The 16,683-nt window shown below is 41.1% G+C and overlaps 1 protein-coding gene across 3 annotated transcripts in view; it reads right to left on the bottom strand.

Moving 5' to 3' along the window:
* PREX2 (phosphatidylinositol-3,4,5-trisphosphate dependent Rac exchange factor 2) overlaps positions 1-16,683 on the bottom strand; it is a 304,934-nt gene that overhangs the window by 86,909 nt on the left and 201,342 nt on the right. For all 3 annotated transcript variants that reach the window (XM_084620586.1, XM_084620587.1, XM_084620585.1), the window contains one exon: positions 3,828-3,869. In XM_084620586.1, the coding sequence (XP_084476712.1) occupies positions 3,828-3,869 (42 nt within the window). The remainder of the gene's footprint in view (positions 1-3,827; positions 3,870-16,683) is intronic.

Genomic DNA, 16,683 nt, shown 5'->3' on the forward strand with positions numbered 1-16,683 from the left:
TGGCCTGTAGTTCTCAGAATCCTCCTTCTTCCCTTTTTTAAAGATTGGCACTACATTAGCCTTTTTCCAGTCATCCGGGACTTCCCCGGTTCGCCACGAGTTTTCAAAGATAATGGCCAATGGCTCTGCAATCACAGCCGCCAATTCCTTCAGCACTCTCGGATGCAACTCGTCCGGCCCCATGGACTTGTGCACGTCCAGCTTTTCTAAATAGTCCCTAACCACCTCTATCTCCACAGAGGGCTGGCCATCTCTTCCCCATTTTGTGATGCCCAGAGCAGCAGTCTGGGAGCTGACCTTGTTAGTGAAAACAGAGGCAAAAAAAGCATTGAGTACATTAGCTTTTTCCACATCCTCTGTCACTAGGTTGCCTCCCTCATTCAGTAAGGGGCCCACACATTCCTTGGCTTTCTTCTTGTTGCCAACATACCTGAAGAAACCCTTCTTGTTACTCTTGACATCTCTGGCTAGCTGCAGCTCCAGGTGCGATTTGGCCCTCCTGATATCATTCCTACATGCCCGAGCAATATTTTTATACTCTTCCCTGGTCATATGTCCAACCTTCCACTTCTTGTAAGCTTCTTTTTTATGTTTAAGATCCGCTAGGATTTCACCATTAAGCCAAGCTGGTCGCCTGCCATATTTACTATTCTTTTGACTCATTGGGATGGTTTGTCCCTGTAACCTCAACAGGGATTCCTTGAAATACAGCCAGCTCTCCTGGACTCCTTTCCCCTTCAAGTTAGTCCCCCAGGGGATCCTGGCCATCCGTTCCCTGAGGGAGTCGAAGTCTGCTTTCCTGAAGTCCAGGGTCCGTATCCTGCTGCTTACCTTGCTTCACCACCCTCCTAGTGAAAAAGTTTTTCCTAATATCCTAATATTTTATTAGCATCTCGAGTTTATTGCATTGAGGCTTGGTGCATAATTCCTGTGGTAATTGACTACATGGGACTCTCAAATTGTTCCTTTTATTAACACTACAGCTCCATTCATGAAGGCTGATAAAGGTGTTGGGATATAGCTGTGTGTTGTAATTCTTCCTGCTTACTGACTTCACAAAGGTAGAAGAAGGGTTCTCCACCCCAGAGGAAAAGGGTGTGAATTTGAGACAGCCTAGCAAAATGGTGAGCCCCCTATTGCAATCAACCCCACCTTTTGGGGTGTTCAAAATCCAGATCTTAATTTTGTGGCTCAGGACCTTTCAGTTTTAACAAGGTAAAAGTTGAGGGGCATGGTTCTCCACTGACTCACACCTTGGTAGTCATTACACCTGTGAGAAGTGAATGCAAAGTGACTGTAAAATATTTTTTCTGATTTGGTAGTTTTATACCCATTTTGCTCTTATATCAATGACTGCATATGTGTAGGACAATGGTGAATTTGGCCCACTGTGAACAGACAGGATCCCTATTCTGTTTTCAATAAAGTAAAACCACAGTGGGTTAGTATCCAAACTTGTCCCCATTCTGTGGCTTTCCCTTTTCCATTAACTGAAATAACAGTACAGAAAACTCAGTCTGAAGTTGGCTTTTTCCTGAGGTTTCTCCCTGCAGGGCCTCTCCATCTTTGCTCCTAGTTCTCCCTCTCTCACAGAGAGGCTCAAACCCTTTTATATCTCTGGGATGGAACTATAGGACTCACCTGACCAGGTAACCAGTAAAAATAATTCCACATCTTTAGGAATAACCCTGAATCCTAACAACTTCTTAACAAAATATGTGCTTCCCATGGGCAACAGGAGCCCCCTCAGCATAACTCCATCCTCTCTATCTTCCTTCTTAACTCAAACTTCACATTTGCTTCCACTGTCTCTAACCTTGGAAACATCTTTGACCATGAGTTTGCTTTCTTTCCCCTACCTGTCTATAAGGACTTTTAGAATACTGTCCACAAGTGTTACTGCTTCTTTACACCATTTCTAATTAAATCATTATCCGAGCCTTTATGTTTTCTGATCTTGATTACTGTAACGTCCTTCCTATGACCTCTACAAGTTCTATTCTTCAGAATCCAACATATGTAGAAAATGCTGCTGCTATTCTTTTTTCTCATAGAGAAATACAATCATCTCCCCCATGCTCAGATAATCCCTCTGGTTCCCCAGTTCACATAACAATCTAACAGGCCTTCCTGATTTTTAACACCGAACATATATTTGCACCCATATGGATCTTGTTCTCTCTACATTCCCCACTGAGCTATCTCCATTTGTCTAGCAGCAGCTGATTCACTGTGCTTTCATAGATCCTTCACTCCTGCAATGCCTGCCTTCTGATGCAGCCTTCCTGTATCACCAAAACCCCACATTTTCAAATTTGTCTAACATATTTTAACACTGTGTTTAATATTGAACTTAATAGCATTTTGTGATAGTTTTTATGAGAGACTCTATAAAAACTAAAGTTGTAGAATCTGTAAAATGATGCAAGCCCTGCAATTATTCTTTTATAAAATTAAACTTTTATTTTTTTCAGCCTTATAAGAAAGTAAAACTAAATATTTCTTTCTTTCAGAAAGCTCTCTGGCCTCTTTGGGGATTATGTGTTCTTTAAAGATTGCAACAGAATATTACCAAAGAAAGATTTCAGCCAGTCACATATCAGAAAAATCAAATGTTTTCTTCTCACAAACGATACTGAATTTCTTATAGACATTATGGGCATGGGTTCATAAAAGGGCCTCAGCTTGACCTCCCATTTTACAGCCTCCATTAATTGTGGGCACAAATTATAACATGTAGACATCTGATTTGCATATACAGTCTTATAGCTAGGTGTCTATTTGCTATCATTTGTGCCTTCCGTTAATTGTATCTGCAAAATAGGAGTTTTTAAAATCATGCCCTTCAGGTGTCCAGTTATGTCACTCCTTCTCTGCACTGGCCACTCCATTTAAAACTTTTGTACAATTATTAATAATTATAAGCCCAAACTTTAAAAGAAAGGACCTTTACTTTTCTTTTATTTAATGCTGTGGTTTGTCTAAATTGTATAACAGGAATACATTTGCACGGTGTTGGAGTATGGTAACAATAATTGGCTTTTTATAGTCAAATGTCTCTGCTTCACTTGCGATTTAACCATCTGCAAAAGCTGCAGATTGCCTTGTACACTCTTCTGCCATGAGCATTCTCTCCTAAATATTGAATGCCCCTTTACTCATTATTTTGTAAATACGTTTGCATATTTCATGTTGTTACCAATGTGTGAAACTGTGGCAAAGTAGTCCATGGAAAATGCAGGCCATTGCCAGAAAGCAGGGTGATAATTTTTTTAAATCCATCATATTCTGAAGAATTAGGTTAAAAAAGAGAAGGGACAGGGATAGGCAGGAAAGACGAGAACAACAAGGAAACTAGGGCCAGGGGAAGCTGGAGACAGAGAGGAAAGAAAAGGAAAGGGAGAAAGGAAATGATGGAAAATTAAGATAGGTACAGAAAAGCAGAGGAGAAAAGATAGCAAAAATATTGTGTACCAGTTCAGTGCTTTGGCAGCCACTTCACCTGCTGAGATCCAAAATAAGTGAGGGATGTTATTTTGAAAACCAAACATAAATATTTAGTTTGTATTGTCTCTCACTTACTAGAGTTTTCATTTAAAATTGCCATTGCCTTCGGGAACGCTTAGTGTACATAGTAAGGGTAAAACTTCACATTCCAAGTTGTGGTCAATGGATTTGGGATCTTCCCTTCCTCTATTCTTCCCTTCCACTTACCCCTTCTCTGGGTTCATAACACAAATATAAAACATCTGTGAAGAGACATTCTAGTGCTTCAAAAAGAAAACAAAAAACCAAACCTCAGACTGAAACTAGCCCATTAAAAGTACCTGTATATTCAAGGAGTGCCAAATGTACCCTTGTCTTCACCTCTGGAAAAAAAACACACACAAAGTTTTAGGACATAGTCAAAAATATCCCCTATATCATAATGCATATGCAGATTCTGATTTTACAGTAATCAGACAGCGTAATCAGATTAATTTTCCATGACAGTTAACTTAATTTTACATCTCACTTGATGAGAAAATTAGTCATATTCTAAGTCCCTGATCCTGTAAAGAGAACCATGTCGGTGGAACTCCTGTGCTTGTGTGGAACCCCAGACACAAGGATCCCACATACCAGCACTGCGCAGAGGCACAGGTCCATCCACGCAAAGGCAGCTGCAGGGTCAGTCTATATTGCTATTCACTTAACACCCCAAACCCTTTGAACACAGAATTCCAGCTCATTTCAGTTCTGCTCACAGAAGACGAGCCCTATTTTAATCATTTCCTCCATTTTATTCTTAAATCTCAAAATCAATGTTCACATGTTGTATATCAATACACCATGAGAAATCTATCTCTGGAGCATTTTCATTCCATTGCAATCTCAGTTTTAGGGATTTTGGTTTTGTTTTGTTATACAAAAATTTAGTATGAGTTAAATATTTTTATGACCTGCAGCAAGGCAACACAGTAAGAAAACTTTTAAACTTTTCATAACTGTTTAAATTATGTTGTGCTTTTAGTAAACAACAATAATTATGGTCAAGTAATGTCAAAAGTACATTGAGTAATGCAGGCCCAAAATTTGAGCTAACATTTGCATTTTTAAAATTTTATTTTATAGTCTGAAGTATGTAGCAGTGTTGAGGCTATTTCTTGCAGCTCATTACAGATGGGATTTGTTGAATCTCTGAATTCAAAAGCATTTAAAGTTTCTATAAATAATGTTCTCCTGCTTATGTTAGAATTACAGGCTGCAACAACTTTCCCTTATCCTCTTTATTATAATCTATCTCTGCTTCATAATGTTTCTCTAGGCAAGAAAAACTTTCAGTTTATTTGTATAGCAAATTATTTACTTTGGATCAGAAGAGAACCTCAGATGGTTTCTGTGTCAGCCTTTTATTAGTCAGATAGAGTACATTGTGTGTGGCACAAAAAACAACATATGATATGAGGAGAAACCACTTACATGCTATTGTAAAAATTGCTTTCAAGTTTGCTCTCCTTAAAAATTGAGTTTTTAATTTACCCATCTTTTCTACTACTTTTCTACTGTCTTAGTACAGTACAGAACTATCAGTCACATAGGTAAACATGATTTGCTGGGGGAAGAGTCAACATGGTTTTGTAAACGGAAGTCATGCCTCACCAATCTACTAGCACTCTTTGGTGGAATCAACAAGCATGTAGACAAGGGTAATCCAATTGGTACGGTGTAGCTGGATTTTCAGAAAGCCTTTGACAAGGTCCCTCACCAAAGGCTCTTAAGGAAACTAAGTAGCCATGGAATAAGGGAGAACATCCCTGATTAATCAGTATCTGGTTGAAAGATTGGAAACAAAGGGTAGGAACAAATAGTCAGTTTTCACAATGGAGAGCAGTGAAGAGCAGGCTCACCCAAGGATCTATGCTGGGACCTGTGCTGTTCAACATATTCATTAATGATCTGGAAAAGGAGAGGAATGGTGAAGTGGCAAAGTTTGCAGACAATACAAAATTATTAAAGATAGTTAAGTCCAAAGCAGACTGCAAGAAGTTACAGAGGGATCTCACAAAACTTGGTGACTGGGCAACAAAATGGCAGATGAAATTCAATGTTGATAAGGGCAAAGCACATTGGAAAAAATAATCTCAACTATACATATACAATTATGGGTTCTAAATTAGCTATTACCACCCCAATAAAAAGATCTCAGAGTCACCATGGATAGTTTGCAGAAAAATTCTGCTCAATGCGCAGCAGCAGTCAAAAAGGCTAACAGTATGTTTGGAACTATTAGGAAAGGAATAGAAAATAAGACAGAAAATATCATAAAGCTACTATATAAATCCCTGGTGTGCCCACACCTTGAATACTGCATCCAATTCTTGTCACCATATCTCAAAAAGGATATAGTGGAACTGGAAAAATTTCAGAGAAGGACAATAAAGATAAACGGGGGTATGGAATGGCTTAAAAAAAGAGATGACAAAGTGGGGGATATTATAGAGGTCTCTAAAATCATAAATGGTGTGGAAAAAGTGATTAGAAAAGTATTATTTACCCTTTCACACAATACAAAACCCAGGGGTTACCCAGTTAAATTAATAGGCAGCAGGTTTAATACAAACAAGAGAAAGTACCTTTTCACACAACTAAGCTGTGGAATGGATTACCATGAGATGTTGTGATGGCCAAAAGTATATCTGGGTTCAAAAAAGAACTGGATACATTTATGAAGGATAGGTCCATCAATGTCTATTAGCCATGATGGTCAGGGATGAAACCCCACACTTGGGCCGATACTAAACCTTTGACTACCAGAAGCCAGGAGTGGAAGACAGGGGTAGATCATGCCACAATTGCTTTGTTCTGTATGCTCGCCCATACCAGAGTTTATGGAGCACTGTCAGAGATAGGGAAATGGGTAAGATGGACCATAGTCTGACACAGTATGGCAGCTCTTATGTTCTTATGTCTTGATAATTCCCACTCTTATGAGCTGGGTGAAACCTTGTTATGGGTTGAGATTGATAGGTGTTAACTCACCCTCTAATTAACATAAATTTAAGCCTAAGCCCCCACTTAAGACAAATGGTGTGTGTGAACCTGCCCAAGAGCTTTTGCATGAGTATTGTGTTGGGTAGAGAGAGATCACCCACAAACCGAGAACAGACAAGAACAGAGAGAGGAAGAGGCAGGAAAGCTCCTGGTGATCTGTAACAAGGACTGATCCCTGTTCATTTGCTGAAAGTTTCTGACAAGCAGCAAATTGTAAAAAAGGGAATGGCAGCTGTGAAATATGAGCCAGTGGACCCGGTATTAAAAAAGACTATAAGGGGGAAGGGATGAAGGTGAACTCCAAGAGCTTCTACTTAGTGGTGGATTAGCCACTGGGTCAACAGGGCCTATGCCTAGGGGCCCTGGCCACCTGGGGGCTCCCGGAAAATGGGCACCCCCACACCCCGACCTGCTTTGCCTGCCCAGTGCTTCTGCCGAAGAGCAGGGTCAGGGTGCTGGGCAGGCAAAGCAGGGCAAGCCCCCGCGCCCCGACCCCTTTTCCCCAGCAGGAGCGGCGTGGGGTCGGTGTGGGGGGTGGGACGGGACTGCACGTAGAAGCTATAAGGAGGGGACCCTGCTTGCTCTGGCCCAGGGGCCCCAAAAAACTCTAATCCACCCCTGCTTCAACTGGGCTTGTTCCAGCTTAAATGGGTAGCAGCAGAAAAATCTAAGTCAAGACTTTCTGGTTAGGAATTAGGAGTTGTTGAATCGGACTGGGCCCAACAGGTTTTACTGCACTGGTCCAAGGCGAGATTGATTCTGGGAGAAAACGACCAATTAAACAGCCACCTCACCAGTTACCAGGAGCAAAAAGGGATGAGGCACATCAGACGTTTAAAAAAGGGTTCCAGAGGTGATACTGGCAAGTACAGGCAGGTGAGCCTAACTTCAGTACTGGGAAAACTGGTTGAAACTACAGTATAGTAAAAATCAAAATGGTCAGACACATAGATGAACATAATTTGTTGGGGAAGAGTCAACATGGTTTTTGGAAAGGGAAACCATACCTCATGAATCTACTAGAATTCTTTGAGAGGATCAACAAGCATGTAGACAAGGGGGATCCAGTGTACTTAAATTTTCAGAAAGCCTTTGACAAGGTCCCGCATCAAAGGCTCTCAAGCAAAGTAAGCTGTCATGGGATAAGAGTGAAGGTCCTCTCAAGGACTGGTAACTGGTTAAAAGAGGAAACAAACAGTAGGAATAAATGGTCAGTTTTCAGAATGGAGATAGGTAAATAGTGGTGTCCCCCAAAGGTCTGTACTGGGTCCAGTCCTATTTAACATATTCATAACTGATCTGGAAAAAGGGATAAATAGTGAGCTGGCAAAATTTGCAGATGATACAAAACTACTAAAGATATTTAAGTCCCAGGCAGACTGTAAAGAGCTACAAAAGGATCTTTCAAAACTGGATGACTGGGCAACAAAATGGCAGATGAAATTAAATGTTGATAAATGCAAAGTAATGCACATTGGAAAACATAATCCCAAATATACATATAAAATGATGGAGTCTAAGTTAACTGTTACCACTCAAGAAAGAGATCTTGGAGTCATTGTGGACAATTTTCTGAAAACATCCACTCAATATGTATCAGCAGTCAAAAAAAGTGAACAGAATGTTGGGAATCATTAAGAAAGTGATAGATAATAAAACAGAAAATATCATATTGCCACTATACAAATCCATGGTACGCCCACATCTTGAATACTGCGTGCAGATGTGGTCACCCCATCTCAAAAAAGATACATTGGAATTGGAAAAGGTTCAGAAAAGGGCAACAAAAATGATCAGGGGTATGGAAGAGCTGCCATATGAGGAGAGATTAATAAGACTGGGACTTTTCAGCTTGGAAAAAAGATGACTAAGGGGGAATATGATTGACATCTATAAAATGCATGAGTGGTGTGGAGAAAGTAAATAAGGAAGTGTTATTTACTCCTTCTCATAACACAATAACCATGGGTCACCAAATGAAATTAATAGGCAGCAGGTTTAAAACAAACAAAAGGAAGTATTTTTTCACACACTGCACAATCAACCTGTGGATCTCTTTGCCAGAGGATGTTGTGAAGGCCAAGATTATAACAGGGTTCATAAAAGAACTAGATAAGTTCCTGGAGGATAGGTCCACCAATAGCTATTAGTCAGGATGGAAAGGAATGGTGTCCCTAGCCTCTGTTTGCCAGAAGCTGGGAATGGGCAATGGGGGATGGATCACTTGATGATCTCCTGATCTGTTCATTCCTCTTGGGGCACCTGGCTTTGGCCACTGTCAGAAGACGAGATACTGGGCTAGATCGACCTTTGGTTTGACCCAGTATGGCCATTCTTATGTTACGTTCTTAGACCACTAAGGCAATGTACCAGGAAGGCTATTTGAGTCTTCAATGAGTCCTTGGGCCTTACCCATAGTTATGGTTAAGAAAAAGGATGGCAGCACCAAATTCTATGTGGATTTATAGAAAATTGAATGAGGTCAATTTAAACCATTCTTATCCATTACCTCCAATAGATGATACTCTGGATGTTGTAGCAGGTGTAATCTGGTTTTCCACGCAGGACCTTATAAGTGGCTACTGGCAAGTGGGAGTGTATCCAAAAGATGGGGGAAATGCTTTCACAGGGTGATACTTGTGGCAATTTAAAGTGATCTGTGAGGCTAATAGAAAGGGTATTACCTGGCATGCTCCTTTCAGCCTGTCTGTTATACCTAGATGATATCCTGGTGCCTGCTAAAACATTTGAACAGGAACTAAAGAATTTACAAATGGTCTTTGATAAGCTGAAGGCAGCCTTTTTGAAATGGAGCCCAAAGAAATGTGAGTTGTTGCAAAAAGGTAATGTACCCTGGGCACATAATTAGTGAGGAGGGAATCTTCACCGACAAAAAGAAAACTGAGGCTGTATAGAGCTGGTCAACTCTCCAGACACTCTCAGATGTGCAGTGTTTTAAAGGGCTATGGCTCCCTTTACAGACGATTCACTTGTGGGTTTGCCAATATTGCAAAAACACTGCATAGGTTAAGTGAAAAAGGGAAAACATTTCAGCGGTCAGCAGTGTGTGATGAAGCATTTCCAGGGTTGAAAGGCTCTGGTGATTGAACTGTTGTGGCCTACCCATGATTTAAACCTCCTTTCACATTGGACACAGATGCTAATGCTTTCAATTTGGGGCAGTATTAACATAAGAACACAAGTGACCTGAGAGATCGTAGCTTATTATTACAAAAGTCTACGTTTTTCTGAAATAATTGCATCCCTAAACAGAACTCCTAGCTCTCATTAAAATCGATAGAACATTTTAATCATGATTTGTATGGGAGGAAGTTTATGGTCAGGACAGTTCATGCTTCCCTGCAATGGCTCTATAGATTCAGAAATCCTGAGACAGGCTTGCCAGATTGTGGGAGAAACTGCAGTGCTATGATTTCACAACCACATGTAGGCCTGGCCATAAGTATGGCCATGGCCATAAGCTGAGGTTTTGTCCAGATGGCCTTGTTGCAAAGCTAATTGCAAACACTGCCCCAAACAGGAGCACAAAGGAATTAGGCCATGTCTATGTTCCAAACTTTGGATGACATAAGCTACATTGGTGTAAAGCTGCCACAGTTACTCCATTGCTCCTGCATGTGCATACTTGGCTGTTTGCATCAGCGCTTTGCATACTCACAAGAAACACTCGTGTCAAGACAAAATGTGGTGTGCCATGGGTAGGTATCCCAGTGTGCCAAGAGCCACCCTCCAGTGCAATGCCTTTTGGGGGATTTTCGCAATATGTTGTGGAGCAGAAATGAGTCGTGCAGGGAACTTTGGGATTTAGGGGGACAAGTAGCCATCATTCAACTTTCTCTATCCCAATCCCGTAATTTTTACTACTGTATTTTAAATCCCACAAACCCATGTGACACTTTTTGCTGCCCACCATCTGACAGGAGCATGGAGCCAGTACAGCTCTGCACTACTGACATGAACATGGCACAGGACTATCGGTCCTCCAGTATTTGCAGTCACAGAAGTACCTCAACAACAGCGCACATGATGATTTCTTTGAGGACAGATTGCTAAAAGACACAAAGAAAATCAATTCAAGATTGTTGGTGGCATTCTTGGAGCAGTTGCATACAGTGGAGCATCACTTCTGGACCCGAGAAACAAGCACTGTCAGGTGGGATCACATTGTAATGCAGGTCTGAGACAACAGTGACTGCAGAACTTTTGGATGTAAAAAGCCACCTTCCTGCATCTATGTCCCAAACTCAACCCTGCCCCCCAGTGCTGGGACATGAGAATGAGACCTGCGCATTGACAGTCGAGAAGCGAGTGGCAGTCACAATATGGAAGCTTGCAATGCCAGATTGCTCCTGGTCAGTGGGAAGTCATTTTGCAGTTGGAAAATTCACAGGAGAAGCTGTTGCCATGCAAGTGTGCAAGGCCATCAATAGCATCCTGCTGTGCAAGACTGCGATACTAGGCAATGTGCAGGGCATTGTGCATGGATTTGCAGCTACGGAGTTCTTGAACTGTGGTGAGGTGACAGACGGCACTGTGACAGGGTGGTGCACTCACCACTAGGATGGCACCTCCACCTGATCGTTTTGAGGAATAGCTCACCAAGTCAATGCCCCTCCCACAGTTGCATTCTGTCTCTCCGTCTCTCTCTCTCTCTCTGGTCTGCAGTCCCTCTCTCACTCCAGGAACCGCAGCGTCCTCTTCATAACTCAGCCCTCTAGCCAGTCACTCAGTGTGTTTCCCCCTTCTGGGGTACCAAAGTCTTCCTTCAGCAGTCCTAGGCAATTTTCCCATTCATTGCCTTATAGTGCCACTCCCTCAGTGGCTGGCAGGGGAACCCGGGCCCGCCCTCTACTCTGGGTTCTGGCTCAGGGACCCTCTATCCAGAAGTCAAAGTCTGTTCCCGTCTACACCTGACTGCTTTTCCCTGAGTCCTTCCCTACCTTCCTGGCCACCCCCCTTCTCTGGGTTTTCCAGCCCAAACACACCTCTCCTCTCCTCTCCCAGAGAGTGACTGCAGCCCCCATCTGTTGCCAGTTTCCTGGTTTTATAGGCCTCACCTCTTCCTTCCCAGCTGAGCCTGCTTGCAATCAATCCCTGCCCCCTGGCACTTCCTCCAGGTGCAGCTTGTGGAGTTAACAGGTCTACCTGGCATCTTAACCCCTTCCAGTCCTGTGTGGGGTGAACACCATACCAAAGGCACATTTCCCTGTTGTGGCACCAGCCCACCTTGCAACACAGTACATCAATAGACAGGGCTATACTTCTATGGTTACTCAAATTTTGGTAGATCATCAGAGATGCTTTACCGATATCAATGTGGGTTACTCAGGGAAGATGCATAACACTTGCATGTTTAAGAACACAGGACTATTCAGACAGCTGCAAGCCAGGACATTCTTTCCTGTCCAGTAGATTACTGTTGGCAATCTTGAAAAGCCAATAGTGATCCTGGGTGATCCAGCCTATCTTTTGCTTCCCTGGCTCATGAAGCCATATACTGGCCATCCTGACAATGCCAAGGAAAGATTCAACTACTGTCTTAGCAGGTGCAGAATGACAATTGAATGTGCTTTCAGTAGACTGAAGGGGTGTTGGAAATGTTTGTTTATTAGATTCTATCTCACTGAGAAAAAGATCCCAATGGTTGCAGCTGCCTGTGGTGTCCTGCATAATATCTGTGAAGCAAGCTGGAAAGAGCAAAGGTGGAGCAGTTGCCTGCTGACTTTGAATAGCCAGACACAAGGGCCACCACAAGAATTCACCATGGAGCTATGCTGCTCAGGGAGGTCCTGAAAGGGCACTTATCCATCAACATAGTAATGTGCTGTGCTGGACAGTGCTCTACCAGGTCCTGAAGTTTGGGGAGTTGGTAGGAACAGTTTAGTGCTTGGTATACATTTATGAATATCACATTGTCTCTTTTAATGAACCTATGAATTATGTGGTGCTTATTGTACATTTATAATTATGTGTTTTGCACTGAAACCTATAGTCCTGTGGTCCTGTTCAATTACAATTAATGTGTGCTTTCAGTAGAACCAGGCATTTTGCTGCATCTGTTATGAAGCAATAAAGATGAAATTTCCAAAAGTAAAAAATGATTGTGTAACAAAAACAGTGCAAAAATAATGTGCAATTAAAAAACAATACAGAGCAAACTTGGAACAGAACTTTAAAAATAGAACACTAGAAAACATGTGTGTCCATTTCAGCCAATTTCAGCCAAACAAACACCAACTATGGTTCTCACAGTTCAGTGTATGTGAAGCTGTAGTTTTACTTACTGTCCACCCATGTGGAGTGGTGAAGGAAGGGTTGTGGTCCATGATGACACATAGAAAGTTGTGGGGGCGGGGAAATGTAGGGAGCTGCTAAAATGAAGTTCCCCATTGACTGTAAAGGAAGGTGAGCACATGACTGTTGGACCTGTAGGTTAGCAAGATACTTCAGCATTTGTGTTTGTTGCCTGAAAAGCCTCATTATGTCCCAGTACATTTGCCTCTCTGACTCCTGGGCCCAGAAACTTTTGGTGTCAGAATCAATGATCTTCCGATTTTTTCCTGGATATCTAGTCACCAACTCCAAGTGAACAATGCAAAAACAGAACTCAATCTTTTCTCATAGACCTTTCTCAGTCCTTCCCCTTTTCATCTCTGTAGAAAACTCTACAGACCATTGAGGACCCTAATAATGCACCCTTACTGTTATATTCAATTTCTTTCTCTACTTTCCACCACATCCAGGCTATTAAGCCCTGTCACATTTTCCTTAATAATACTGTAAAATGTCCCTCCCTCTCCAGACTTCTTGCTAACATCCTGGCTCCTATCTGAGTCATCTGACCTGAACTATTGCAACTTCCTTCTCTCTGGGTTGGCTGATTCTTATGGTATGGCCCTCATGTCCATCTAACATGCTGCAGCTAAATTAATCCTCTTTTTCTGCCTCTTTGATAATGTTATTCCCTTAATCCCTGCATTGGCTTCTGACCTCTTCCACATCAAATTCAAACTCTTCATCTTCAGGCATCTGCACAGGTCAGCTACTGCTCACAATTTGTCTCATCTGCTACTCCCTGGTCTGACAACTTGGTACGTCTAGCCACTTTCTCCCACAAATGAGTCGTCACCTTTTCTTGAGCCAATTACCTAGGGTCTAGTAATATCCTTCTTGAACCTGTGCCTCATTCAGCCTCACATTCCTCCTAAAAATTCCCTCCATTTATTAGCCTTTCAAGGCTGACTTATACTGCCAGATTTTCCCCTCTTCTAGTTAACCATATTATAGGATAAAAGTTTCTATAGTAAGAGATTTTGACTGTAGCCCATAGGGCTAGCCTGCTAGCTTGCTAAATTATATATCCTGTTTTCTCTTTATTGGTTTGATTCTATTATTTTGGATTATATTTTTGTATTGAATAATTTCAGTAGACATTGCTCCATTATATCTGGCTGTAACGCAAAGAACCTACAGACCTGTATCCTGTATGATTAGCTAGAGCAAGTTAGCATGAGTGCTTGTAACCTTTGGCATAGGTAAATGGCCTACTGGTTACACTTTTAGACTTTGAAGAATTAAATGTGTTTACTAAAATTCTGAGACATACCAGTAACCACAATGTACACCACAAGAACATGGAAATAACGGTTCAGGCCAAAGGTAACAGGTTTCAGGAATGAGATATATATCACTAGCCTATAGAGTAAGTGTACCCGAAGACTTATGTGGGTGAGGAAATAAGATTTGGGCATGGAAGGTTGGGCACTGACATGAATATTGAGGATAGTGCCAAAACCCTCTAAGAGGGCAAACCACCATGTGGAGTTTCGTTCTTTTAGTTCCTATTTTGTTTAGCTACCAGCTTAGATTTTGCAGTATAGCTTAGATACTCTACATTTAAGCCTTCTCTCCACCATCTCAGCACTGAGGAACCTGGATGATTGGACTCATTTGGCATGCCAGAGACAAGGCTGGTCCTTTGTCTCCCATCACCAGGTCACCAAGAAAGGGTATAAGTATGCTAGCCTAAAGTAGCTTTTGTAAGGAATGATACCATAGGTACCCATAGAACTGTATTATTTCTTTTTGATTCTATGGTTTGGAGCTTTGATGACTTTTTCCTTTATTTTAATAAAAATCTCTAAAGCTTGGCTTTGTCCTCAGCATGAGTGTTCTTGCCACACACCCCAAGAGTCCTTACGAATTATTGAACTCTCTACATTCTCTAATTCTGTGATCTGATTTCAGGACAAGAACCTGATTATCTCCTAGTCAGATCACTCGTGAGCCTATAATAAACCAGACCTCTATAAATCAGGTCAACAATAATTTTTTTTATTTACTTCCCAGGAAAATATTTTAATAAAATCTGAGTGCATATTCATGAATATTTTTGACGTGTTCACCCAATTCCAATAATAATAATAAAATTGACAGACTATAAAGACCATCCTGAAGGTATTAAGAATTTCTCTTTTCTTCCTATTTATTACACAACAGAAATTAAAAAACAATGCAATGTAAAAGTTAAACATGACTTTTGTGGGGTTCCTATATCTCCATCTGCTTTAAATAGTGAATCATTCTAATTTAATATAGCGTGGTATTCAAGGCAATAGAACTATCAACAAGAAAATACAACCACTTCTGAGATTTCTATTAAAATCTAAGCACTGGAGTCAGTTTTCAACAAATGGATTCACTTATTTAACATCAATAATGGTTAAACAAGTTTTCAACCACTAGAGCATCATTCACCACTAAACAACATTTCTTTAGGTGGTAACCAAAGAGGGTTTGTGGGCTTCCTCATCTACTTACCACAAAACCTAAATCTGACTCAAGAGACAAATATCCTCGTTTCTCCCTATTAAATATAGTCACTTAACTTCTGCGTATGTAGAAATATGAAGATTCACCTACTTACAACTGAAATTCTATTGAACACACTCATTTAAAGAGTACACTAATGGCCTAACAAAGAATGGACTTTCAACCAGCCACACAGAGCGCAAATATAAAACATTTTAAAACACTAAATAGAAAAACCATGAATAATTTTTTAATTGACTGACTCCTGTATTTTGTGCCTGATCATTGAAATACAGATCTGGGAGAAAGTTCAATTCACCTTTTGGCTTGAAATAATTTTTGTCTTAAAATGAAAAATATAAAAATGAGTTAGGGACCAATTTCTGTTCTTTCAGAATCAGACAAATAAAAGAGCAAAAGGGAGGTTAAGTAACTTTAAATTCGCTGATCAAACCTCACATTAGTTTCAGTCAGAAATAGAACTGCAGGCTGGCTAGTCTGTCTGTAAATATCTTGATCATTTGTGGAGACAACAAATGGCATGAAATTCAGAGGCACAGCACAAAACTTGCAGCCCAGGGGAAGGGACTTTGAAAGTTGCTTCAAGCCTGCTTTGTGCTCTCCTGATCCTGTGCTACTTGAGAGCTGGAGACACCAACATCACAACTTAGACAGGCTCTCAGGTCTGTATAAGTAACAGCAGCTTCCCCAGGCCACTGTCGGAAGACAGGATACTGGTCTAGATGGACCTTTGGTCTGACCCAGTATGGCCATTCTTATGTTCTTATGGTTTTTAAAGTTTATATTTATAAAGCATATCACAAATTATTTTTGTAGTCTGAAACTGAGCAGTTTCATCATGGGATGTCATGGAAATTAGCCAATAAAATGAAGCTGCTAAATGTACTCACAAAATAATTTTAACCTTGGACTGAAGCAATCTACAGCTGGCTTTGGTTCCCACAAAGAGATGCATGTTGCAATATTCCAGTGCATAGTTTTATAAATCCCTTAAGCTTCTCTTTTCCATTGCTTCTTTATCAAACAGTACACTCAAAAAGGCAGGTCCTGCAAAGTGCTGAGCATGTCCTGTGAAATGCACACTCACATTCTATCAGGCCTGTTATGCTCCCTGTGAACATTAGCGTTCCTATTGAATTCAGTGGGAACAGAATCAGGACCACTAACTACAATAGGTGTTGGAATCACTCGGCATCTTCATCTAAGGGTCCGAATTCCCCTGGTGCCCGTTACTCAGACAATACAATATTTGCTTTTGCTTCTCACGCTTCTGCTGGCACCTCTCCTTAGCTACCC

The sequence above is a fragment of the Lepidochelys olivacea genome (assembly GCF_965140295.1).
Source record: "Lepidochelys olivacea isolate rLepOli2 genome assembly, chromosome: 2".
Lineage (NCBI taxonomy): Eukaryota > Metazoa > Chordata > Testudines > Cheloniidae > Lepidochelys > Lepidochelys olivacea.